This window comes from Hyperolius riggenbachi, chromosome 4 (assembly GCF_040937935.1).
Source record: "Hyperolius riggenbachi isolate aHypRig1 chromosome 4, aHypRig1.pri, whole genome shotgun sequence".
Taxonomy (NCBI): Eukaryota; Metazoa; Chordata; class Amphibia; order Anura; family Hyperoliidae; genus Hyperolius; species Hyperolius riggenbachi.
Window position 1 is genome coordinate 284,278,519 of NC_090649.1, and position 11,637 is coordinate 284,290,155.

Here is an 11,637-nt window from a genome sequence, read left to right on the forward strand (position 1 = left end):
AGCATGGGTGGTGGGGAGAGGGGGTAAATCTGGGGTAAACTGTGCATAACAGTAATGATAAGTACAACCTTTTAACCCTATATAGAACCTTGAGGTTTCCAGTTAGAGTTCTGGCTTATATATATGTTACAAAACACTAAGGGTGTGATGCTTTGCAAAACTACCGGCAAATTTGCTTAGGGGGAAAGGGAGGGGGGGGAAACGAGGACAAGCAGGACAGTAAATGTTCCGTTAGAACATGTATCTATGAAGTGCTAATTATACAGAGAGCACAGGTGAAAGGGGGTGGGGGGAGGAAAGGAGGGGGGGGGGGTAATATGTTAAGCTTAATGCAAGACATATATTGTAAATGGAACATTGTGCGAGCATCCTATAAGAACAGTAACATTAACATTGTTAAACTTAATGCAATAAGAACAATAATTAAGAGAGGTTAAATAATTAAGAGAGGTTAGTTAGTTCATCATTTAAGCTACATTTATCAGATACACAGTATGCTAAGAAAAGCAAGATCTCGTAGCGAGGAGAGAGCTTTCAGGTCTATGCCCTCCTAAACTGTTCAGTAAACATATAAACATTGTCCCAGAGTGTAACAATTAGAAAGCGGAGGTCTGGGCAAGGTTACCGCTGAGTAGCCCAGCCAGATCAAAAGTAGTGACTGAGGAGTAAAATAAAAATAAAGTCAGCTTAACAGCGAAGAAAAAACTGTAGTGTCTTACCCAACCGTGGCGGTAGCTGGTAAAGTGAAGAGGTATGCGAACAAAAGGTTATCTGTGAAGCACGGAGTTCTCTGGGTGATGACAGGAAGATAAACCAAAGCCAGATGTTCAAACAAGATCAAGAGCGGAATGCTGAACTAGTTAACCCCGGAGTGGACTGTCCTAAAAGTAGAAGAAGCAAACAGAACGTAGGACTATAACTGTCCACCGGTGATCCGTGCTTATGGTAATGCACCTGAGCGGTGATGCGTACATCAGCTTAGGGAGATTTTCCGTAAGGCAGGCAGAGGAGTAGCTGCAGCTGGTCCTCAGGTTGGAGAGACATCCCGAAGAGCTGGAGCAGACTGAGTGGATTTCCGTGATGGGGAAACTTGTTTCCAAGAATTTTGCAGATTCGGGGGACGCTGTGATGAAGCTCCGGCAGGTGACTTGTTGCCGTTTGGAGGTAGGAGCAGGTGTAGGCGCTCAAACAGCTCTTGGGCTTCTTCGGGAGAGGTGGTAGTGTAAGATTTCCCGGACAGCAGGAAGATTAATTTGAACGGGAACCCCCACTTATATTTGATATTTTGAGCCCGTAGTGCAGCAGTGTAGGGCTTCATGCTTCTTCGTTTCTGTATTGTCACGGGAGCAAGGTCCGCAAAGATTTGGTAAGGGTGCTCTTGAAAATTTAATGGCTCCTTTTCTCTTGCCGCTTGCAGGATCACTTCTTTAGTGCGGTAAAATGTAAATTTAATGATGATGTCCCGGGGGGAACCATCTGCTCTCTTCGGCCCCAGGGCCCGGTGGATGCGGTCAAATTCTAAGCGCTCAATTGGGATGTTAGGAACTAGCTCCTGGAACATAGCTGTTGCAGTGGAGTTCAGATCCAAGATGGACTCCGGTAGCCCGCGAATTCTCAGGTTGCCGCGGCGGGAGCGGTTTTCTGAGTCCTCCAACCGTAGCTTGGTTTCTGCTAGCTCAGATTTAACTTCAGTGAGCTCCTTGTCATGTGCATCGACCACCGTCGCAGTCTTTTCGTACCTTTCTTCAAATTCTCCCATGTGAGCGGTAAGGTCTTTGATGTCTTTTTTGAGCTGACGGGCTAATTTGTTAGCTACAGCGTCTAGTTCTTTATGGAGAAGGGACTTGAATTTCTCTAGGAGAAGGGCATCCCTCGGAGTCCAGTCCAGTGTGGGATCCGAAGAGTTGTGTTCCGACCTCCGTGCTCTGGTGCGGGGTCGGGAAGCTACTGTTGCGTCTGAGTGTGAGGAGGAGGCTGAGGACGCCATGCTGGATTTGCCTCGGCAGCGCTGAGAGAAAGAAGCCTGAGAGTGGGGTGAGCTCTCCCTGGATCCTTTTGAGGTTCGGCCCATCGAGTCACCGATGTTTTAGGATGCTGAGGAGAGGAAAAAGGAGTGGGGATGGTTGCTGAAAAGGCTGGGGTAGTTAGCTTTAGCAGTCGGCCACGCTGAGCGAGTCTAGAAAGCGGCCATCTCTCTAGCGCGCCAGCCACGCCCCCGACAATGCACTTTCTATTGTAGAGCTGGGTGGGAGAGTCTGAAGACTGTCTGTTTGCGTTGGCTGCCCTCCTCCCAGAGTAAGGGAGGAAATTACATCACTATTGGCTTCAGTCAGAGGGCAATAAAGAGACTCTGTAACATCAAAAACCTCTCCTGGGGGGTACTCACCTCGGGTGGGGGAAGCCTCCGGATCCTAATGAGGCTTCCCACGCCATCCTCTGTCCCACGGGGGTCTTGCTGCAGCCCTCCGAACAGCCGGCGACAGACCAGACTGTAGATTCAATATTTACCTTTGCTGGCTCCAGCGGGGGCGCTGTGGCTGCTTTCGGCTCGGAAATAGACGGAAATACCCGATCTCCGTCGGGTCCGCTCTACTGCGCAGGCGCCGGAAATTTTGCGCCTGCGCAGTAGAGCAGACCCGACGGCGGTCGGGTATTTCCGCCTACTTCGGAGCCGACAGCCGTCAGAGCGCCTGCTCAGGAGTCGGGAAGGTAAATATTGACGTCACCGCTGCACGGAGGGCGGCAGTGAGACCCCTGAGGGACGGAAGACGGCGTGGGAAGCCTCATTAGGATCCGGAGGCTTCCCCCACCCGAGGTGAGTACCCCCCAGGGGACGTTTTGACGTTACAGATCCTCTTTAAGATGGCAAATGCCTGAAACAGAATTCTCTTTATTACTATATAAAATTCTCTGAAATCAAAACGTGGACAGTGCAATACATATGTTATGTACGTAGAGCAAGTATTTATCTACTTATATATGTGATGGTGTTTTTTTGAGATAGGATGGCTAACCGCTCCTCTTTAAAGTGAAACTTAAGTCAACGATAAAAAATGAGATTTACTCACCTGGGGCTTCCCTCAGCCCCCAGCAGCCGATCGGTGCCCTCGCAGCCCCGCTCTGACGCTCCAGGACCCGCCGGCGAACACTTCCGGCTGGCCGCAATGGCAGCATAGGGGGCGATATACAGGCTGGGAAGGCGAAGAATCACTCGCGTTCCCATGCCTGTCGGCCGGTGACGGCCAAACCAGAAGTGTTCGCCGGCGGGTCCTGGAGCGTCAGAGCGGGGCTGCGAGGGCACCGATCGGCTGCTGGGGGCTGAGGGAAGCCCCAGGTGAGTAAATCTCATTTTTTATCGTTGACTTAAGTTTCCCTTTAAGTACAAAACTATTTCCGAAATAAAGTATGGGCCAGTGAAGGCTTTCTACTTGACTTGAAATATTCAAATTATTCTAAATTAATGCATAATTATACTAATGTTACTGTGAATCTATGCAGCTTGAAAATTGACCAATCAAATGCTTTCACTTCAAGATTTGATTAGTCCATTTCCCTTTTAGATTTTTATAACCACCATAATTGTGTATCATCAGCATAATTCTCAATCATTTCAAATGTATTTGCATCTCCGTGATAATACCTACTGGTTAATGTGAACATTGGACAAGTTGATTTGGGCATAAGCACAATTCAAGCATAATTGAGTAGCTTTTTTTTTTTTTTTTTTTAAATAAAAAAATGCTGGCAGTGTAAGGGTTAGGAGAAAGATGGGCTTTTAGAAGTGTGTCCCTTATTCAATTCACTTTTGCTTCTAGGAAATACTTTCTCACTTTATCGATAAAATGCATTTTAAAGTGGATCCGAGATTAACTTTTACTCATTGCATAATTGTGTTCCTTTCCTATTGTTTATAGGGCATTCCTCAAGCCAAATACCGTATATACTCGGATACAAGTCGACCCCGTGTATAAGTCGACCCCAATATTTGACCCTCAAAAGCTGGAATTTTCCAATTATTCATGTATAAGTCTACCCAGTAAAGTTAATGGCTGTACTTGGGGCAATAACCCCTCCTGGCCCACCAAGTACAGCAAATAACTCCTCCAGGACACACATGCAGCCATTAGCCCTCTGCTTGTAACTCTCTCCCACCCACCATCACCCATGGGAGCTGTCTGTCTGCATTTCCCCCCACCCACCATCACCCATGGGAGCCTCTGCTTGTATTTCCCCCCCACCCACCATCACCCATGGGAGCCTCTGCTTGTATTCCCCCCACCCACCATCACCCATGGGAGCCTCTGCTTGTATTTCCCTCCCACCCACCATCACCCATGGGAGCCTCTGCTTGTATTCCCCCCCACGGGAGCCTCTGCTTGTAATTCCTGCCCCCCTCCCACCCACCATCATCCAAAGGGAGCCTCTGCTTGTATTTCCCCCCTCGCGCTGTGTAATCCTATGCAGAGTGAGAAGCCCAGCAGAAGCCGTCACTCACCATCAGCGGGCGCATCATCCTCTCTTCTCCCTTCACTCGGCTGCCGCTGATCTCCATGCATAGCGTAGCTCCGTCTTCTGATATCGGGAGGCGGGGCTACGCATCAGCACGAGTGAAGGGAGGACGGTGCGCCGGCTGATGGTGAGTGACGGCTTCTGCTGCGCTAATCACGCTGCATAGGATTACACAGCGCGAAGGGGGAAATAGATGCAGAGTCTCCCTTTGGATGATGGTGGGTGAGGGGGAAGTTTTAGCACACCAAGGAAATTGCAGCACAGCCAGGAGGAAGAGCGAGACCCCCCCCCCCCCCCCCATACCAGCTATAAGTGGAGAACTTTAGGACTACTCGAGTATAAGGCGACCTCCCCCCCCCCCCCGCCACACACACACACACACACACCTTTTATACAGTGAGTCAGTCCTAAATTTCTCGACTTATAGCCGAGGATATATGGTACGTTTTTGTTTTAATACTCTAATTCCCTATAAACTAAACAAGCCTCACCCACGGCCTTTGAGAGCCTTGGCACTGTAGCAAGGGCTCATGGGAGCTCAGTCTGGTCAGGAGGAGGGGGAGGTATTACTAGTCAGAGATTTCAGAGGCAGAGGGGAGGAGGAGGGGGATTAGGCTGAGTGCTGAAGATGCAGATAAGCTTTCACTATTTTGTGTGTATTGTTTACAAACAACATGGCTGCCGTCATTGTATCGTCATTGTATCACAGGAAGGAATAATCAAATTCGGTACTTATCCGTTAGCCGGGCGCATCCTCTAGGTGGCGACAAAACTCCACCAGAGTTACATCTTTCCCTACTATCCATGTCGGCCTGGAGGGGGAATAGTAATTAGCGCCACCTGCCGGATGCGCCCGGCTAACGGATAAGTACCTCAAATTCTATTTAAGCTGTCTGTAGCTAGATTTGCTGTGTAAACTATCTAAACTTTAGATGATATTTAGACAAGTTACTTGTTATATTTAGTTTTTCATCTCAGATCTGCTTTAAGCCACCAGCAAGAAAAAAAAATACTCTAAATTTTGACTGTACTTTTTTCACTTAACTTTTGGTATTTTTTTGATTGCAGAGTCCTGAAAAAAAGTTATTTAAACATGATGAAAAGTGATCTCCTAGGAGGAAATTTAGGAGGAAAAGTGAATTGAATAAGGGTCATGGTATTCCCTCATGCCTCTTGTAGAAAGAGATTGGCCTTATTCTTGCTGCACAGCCAGTCCTTTGTGCACTTCAGAAACTCAATCAAATCAAGAATTAAGCCAGAATTCTCAGTTAAGGGGGATTTTATTGGGGATTTTAATTTTTCTGTTTTTTTCCTTCTTCATAGGTACACATAATTTTCCAGACCCTGAGCTTATTTTAAAATTTGGCACTGTAAACAGCACACTTGGTTTTCTGCCATGGCACATACGACTTTCAGAAGTGATGTAAGTATATTTTGGTATATGTGTTAAAGCGGACTTAAACTTTTGCACAGCAAACAAGGAAAACACACACAGTATATAGTTGCTTAGAAATTGACTGTGTGCCTTTAGTGAGATCAGCCTGTGTGATTCTCTAATATCCACAAGTGAACAGCAGTTGTAAATCAGGGCTGTCAGCTGTGCTATTTTTCTGTGCTAATATGTAAACACTGGAGGTTAACCCTTTCGGTTCTCCCAGTAATTCTAGGAACGAATACATTTTCTTTAAAGATTATTACGCTGTTGCTTATCTTTTAGAGCAGAAAGGAATGTCTGAGTTTAGCTCCACTTTAAGTTCATAATTACTATGTTCTGTTGTGTTGTATAAAACAGGGCTAAGCAAGCTACCATATATACTTGAGTATAAGCAGACCTCCCAACTTTTACCCTAAAAAACAGAGGTAAATGATTGACCTGATTATAAACCTAGGTATGTCCAGTATAGGTTAGCCACCCATAGGTGCCCCAGTATATAGGTTGGGCACCCATAGGTGCCCCAGTATATAGGTTGGGCACCCATAGGTGCCCCAGTATATAGGTTGGGCACCCATAGGTGCCCCAGTATATAGGTTGGGCACCCATAGGTGCCCCAGTATATAGGTTGGGCACCCATAGGTGCCCCAGTATATAGGTTGGGCACCCATAGGTGCCCCAGTATATAGGTTGGGCACCCATAGGTGCCCCAGTATATAGGTTGGGCACCCATAGGTGCCCCAGTATATAGGTTGGGCACCCATAGGTGCCCCAGTATATAGGTTGGGCACCCATAGGTGCCCCAGTATATAGGTTGGGCACCCATAGGTGCCCCAGTATATAGGTTGGGCACCCATAGGTGCCCCAGTATATAGGTTGGGCACCCATAGGTGCCCCAGTATATAGGTTGGGCACCCATAGGTGCCCCAGTATATAGGTTGGGCACCCATAGGTGCCCCAGTATATAGGTTGGGCACCCATAGGTGCCCCAGTATATAGGTTGGGCACCCATAGGTGCCCCAGTATACGTTGGGCACCCCTAATGGCCCCAGTATAGGTTAGCCAGCCATTGGTGACCCAGTATAGTTAGACAGGTGTAGATGTTTCCAGTATAGGTAGCCAGCCATAGGTGGTTAGGTATAGGTAGTCAGATGTAGATGTCCCCAGCATAGGTAGCCAGTCATAGGTGCTTCAGTATAGGTAGCCAGGTGTAGATGTCCCCGGTATAGTTAGTAAGGCATATGTGTGCCCCCGCAGGAGTTCTCTCTCCGCTCCCCCCACAAGCTATAAGATAGGAGAGGGGAGCAGTGGCACAGCGGGACTCGGCCGTAGGGAGGGGCGACTCCTCCCTCCCTCTCCTCTGTTCCCCCCCCCCCCCCCCCCCCTCCTTGCTCCCCTCTCCCTGTCTGAAATCACGGCGGCAGTGGGGTAACTCACCTTCCAGGCGGCTCTAGGCGATAATCTTGTGCCACCGGCTCCTCTGTTTACATCGCAGGCTAACAGGAAGTAGTTGATTACTACTTCCTGTTAGCTGCGATGTACAGAGGAGCCCGGAGGCACGTGATCACCACCTGGAGCCGCCAGGAAGTTAAGTCAACCTGCTGCCGCTACTGTCATTGCCATCTTTTGGCTTGCCCCAACTTTTTTTTGTGTGTGGCTTTAACAAGGAACGTATCCAATGACAGTTACTTTTGAGGATTTCATGGAAATGTGACTTTGCACAGTCTCTTCACTCTAAGTACAAATAAGTACAATCCTGCAGCACCTTAGGCCCCGTTTACACTTAATTAGTTGGTACACGTTTTTTTTTCTTCTCCATAGCAGTGCATTGTGAAAAAGATACCAGTTAAAACGCATCAAGTGTGAAAGGTGCCATAGGAAAACAAGGGTCTTTCTTTGAAAATCAGTTGACCTTTCAGTTATAAATGAGATCAACTGATTAAGTGTAAACAGGACCTAAGGGAGAAGAACCATTCGCTCAGTAGTGATGATGTGACGCGTGTATACTTTTTTTTTTTTTTTTTTCTTGTATATTAACCACTTCGCATCCAGACCTTGTTTTCCACTTATTGACCAGAGAAGTTTTGACAGTTTAGCTATGTCCCTATTTAATCAGGAATAACTTTATCCCTACTTATAACACGGAAATGAAATATATATTGTTTGTTTGTTTTTTCAAGACAAACTAGGCTTTCATTGTATGCCATTTTTTCCCCTTGAACAGTTTGGTTTTCTATGAATTTTAATGGGAAAACAAGGAAAAAAAGTAGAAAAAAACACATTATTTCTCAGTTTTACCAATTCCAGTTTAAAAATTAAAAGTGCTACTGTAGATAAAAAACACAAAATTTGTTTGGCCATTCTTACTGCTTATCACAAAACTTAGATTATGTTCCTGTCACAGTTTATGGTGAAGATATTTGATTCTGAAATGATGCTTCAGAGTGTATTTTTCACCATGAACTGAGAAAATAAAAGTATTTTTAATGGTAAAAATCAATCTCATTAGCTCAGGAAACATATATTCCCATTCACCAATTAGTGCTGCATCAGATAGTGCCAGAAATGTGCACAGGAGCAAGCCCATTCCTGCAAGATGTATATCTACTGACTTGTGGCTTAGATGAAGTAACAGAGGACGTAGATATACTGCAGTGGTGGATAAAGTGGTTAAGTCAAAATTTCACAAATTTTTGCTTGTATTGGAAAGCGCTCTTAAAATCAAGTTAGGCCTGGTGCACACCAAAAACCGCTAGCAGATCTGCAAAATGCTAGCAGATTTTGAAATGCTTTTTCTTATTTTTCTGCAGCGTTTCAGCTAGCGTTTTGCGGTTTTGTGTAGCGGTTTTGGTATAGTAGATTTCATGTATTGTTACAGTAAAGCTGTTACTGAACAGCTACTATAACAAAAAACGCCTGGGAAACCGCTCTGAAGTGCCATTTTTCAGAGCGGTTTGCGGTTTTCCTATACTTAACATTGAGGCAGAAACGCATCCGCAATCCAAAATCTGCAGCAGCCCGGGAGTATGCGTTTCTGCAAAACGCCTTCCGCTCTGGTGTGCACCAGCCCATTGAAATACATTACCCTAGCGGATCCGCACCCGCAAGCAGATCGCAAACCGCAGCGGAAACGCTCAGGTGTGTACTAGGCCTTACTCTAAATCCAAGGTCATTTTGATGGTACCAAATATCTGGCTACTGCGGTCTTTAATCAGATCTTATTGTGCCATTATACGATATCTTCTCTTCCCCTTTTGGATATGTGTGGGAGAAGTAAAATTGCTGCACAGTTTTGTGCTCAGTAAACAGTGCACAATACTATACCAGCGATCCCCGGCCGCTGATTGGCCGGGGATCGCTGATCTACTACAACGCTGCTACTGTAGCAGCGTTGTAAAAATGTAAACAAAGCGGATTATTTCCGCTTGTGTTTACATTTAGCCTGCGAGCTGCGATCGGCAGCCCGGAGGCTATTCACGGAGCCCCCCGCCGTGAAATGACAGGAAGCAGCCGCTCGCGCGAGCGGCTGTTTCCTGATTAATTAGCCTGCAGCGCAGATCTGCGTCGCTGGTCTTGCAGCTGCCACTTTGCCGCCGCGCGTTATGAGTGCACGGTCGGCAAGTGGTTAATGGCGGTGTTCACACTGTAGCGGTCACCAGCGATTTTTTTATTTTTTTTTGTTTTGTTTTGTTTTGTTTTTTTTTTTGTTTTTTTTGTTTTGTTTTTTTTTGTTTGCTGAATTTGCAAACTTGGTTCATGCAGCATATTTTTTAGTGATTTTGGAAGGATTGCATTTCATTGTTTAGAAATGCAAAACGCAGTCACTCTGAAATTGCTTTCCTGTACTGTGAAAAATTGCTTTACAAAACCCTAGTGATTTTATTAGCGTTTTGTGATTCCCAGTGTAAATGGGGCCTAGAGATGCATGCAAGACTATGGCAAGTTATATTATTTTCTTAATCCAAAATAGAGAAAAAGCAACCCTATGGGGAAGTTCATACTTCCCACGTTGCAGTACGCTGTGCCGGAAGTCCCTAATCTAACACTAGCGCAGAACTATGCTATGTGTCGACCTGGAAGTTATATTAGTCTATGGCGACGCAGAGTTTTTTAAAAGGTCAATGGTGCGCATGCGTGGAAGCGGATTTTTACAATATGCTTTCATTCACTTCCGCACACCACGAAGCAGGAAGTGACCGCACGTGCGTGTCACTTCCTGCTTGTCTGGTGGCCAGACAGGGAACACCGCGGTTTTCCCTGAAGGCCTGTTTCATGCGGTGCGGCGGGCGTGATGCATCGCTGCTGCCAGTTTGCAGGGTGAAACCGTATTTAACAAACGAACCGTGAGAGGCAGGGTGAGATAAGTGCTTCAGACCAAGCTTGGTCAAGAGAGCTCAGAGAAGTTCTTTTGCGTAGAAAACTATTCAACTCTTCCTGTACTGGAAACAATGATACTCATATCTGTTCTTTATTAACTGTACTACTTATACAAATCATTATATCATAACTTTATTTTCACTTCAGATTCCCTTTAAACCAGGGAGTCAGCACAGCAAATCGGAACCTTGCAAATCTGTCAGCTGATCAAACTGAATTCTCCTAAGCATTGCCACCCCTAGAAATGGATAAACGGGCTGTAACTTTTGTTGTATCTCCTACTAAGTTTATACTGTATCATGAATATGCAACATGTATGATAACCTTTACAATGAATGCAGAAAAGCTAGAGGCATTAGTATTGTGCTTTGTTAAATAGAAGAATTCCCTGATATGATTCCACAACATAATTTTTTTTTTTTCCTTTCCTCTCTTTACACAGTTCTTTACCATCTCATGTGAATATCCAGTACGAAGACTTTTTCTTTGCACTTCGTTGCTACGCAGGTTGTGAGCAGCGATTTGGAAAATGACCTTATTTTCTGCATCTGAGCTAATTCAGGCTTCCTTTTAAAGGGACGTAATACATGTGTTTACGAGCAACGTATGATTTCAGAGATGCTGATGGTTCTTGCCCCAGAGCTGATCTTTTCACTCATCACACAGTAGAACATGACAGTGCACAGATTGAGAGACATCAGCTGCCGATATTGGAAAGTTTAAATAAACATTACGGTCATGCAAACATTGTGTGGGTACTACCTCCATCAAGATCTTTAAAGCCAAGCTATTTATGTTACCTGGCATTCCTGTGTCTATTGCTGGGTGCCTTGGAAGTCCATGTATACTGATGACTACCCTATGAAGCAAATGTCTCAGCCAGCATTCCGTCCTGCTATTGTCTCCTGGTGTGGAAGCTTATGTGGGCTAAGAGCATGTCTCTTCTCCAACTACCCAATCAGATGTATGGAATGTACCCATTGGAAGATTGGTGGACAATAGGGTTTTCATTACCAAAAATCCCCCTTTGTTGTATGTGGACATTTTGAGATCTTTTTGTTAGCATGGAGTATTTTCAATGTGAATATTAACCAAATGTGTATTTCAATTGGTGTACTTGGTCTTAGAGCCAATTAGTAATTTATCAGAAATTCTGGAGAGCTGTTTGTTAGTTGCACTGAATTTACATGCCAACCAACATTGTACATTTTTTGTTTTATATATATTTTAAGTTATAATTTATATTGAAATCATTTTTGGCAAAAGACAGGTCGTGTTTGAGGTATAGCCTCTAAATTTGAGAATCCTATATCTGTCTT

The 11,637-nt window shown here is 45.3% G+C and overlaps 1 protein-coding gene across 1 annotated transcript in view; it reads left to right on the forward strand.

Annotated features, from left to right (window-relative positions):
* Window positions 1-11,063, forward strand: part of NUS1 (NUS1 dehydrodolichyl diphosphate synthase subunit) — a 57,428-nt gene extending 46,365 nt beyond the window's left edge. The window contains exons 4-5 of the mRNA XM_068231358.1: window positions 5,833-5,932; window positions 10,761-11,063. Coding sequence (XP_068087459.1) covers window positions 5,833-5,932; window positions 10,761-10,851 — 191 coding nt within the window. The 3' untranslated portion in view covers window positions 10,852-11,063. The remainder of the gene's footprint in view (window positions 1-5,832; window positions 5,933-10,760) is intronic.
* The last annotated feature ends 574 nt before the right edge of the window (window positions 11,064-11,637 follow it).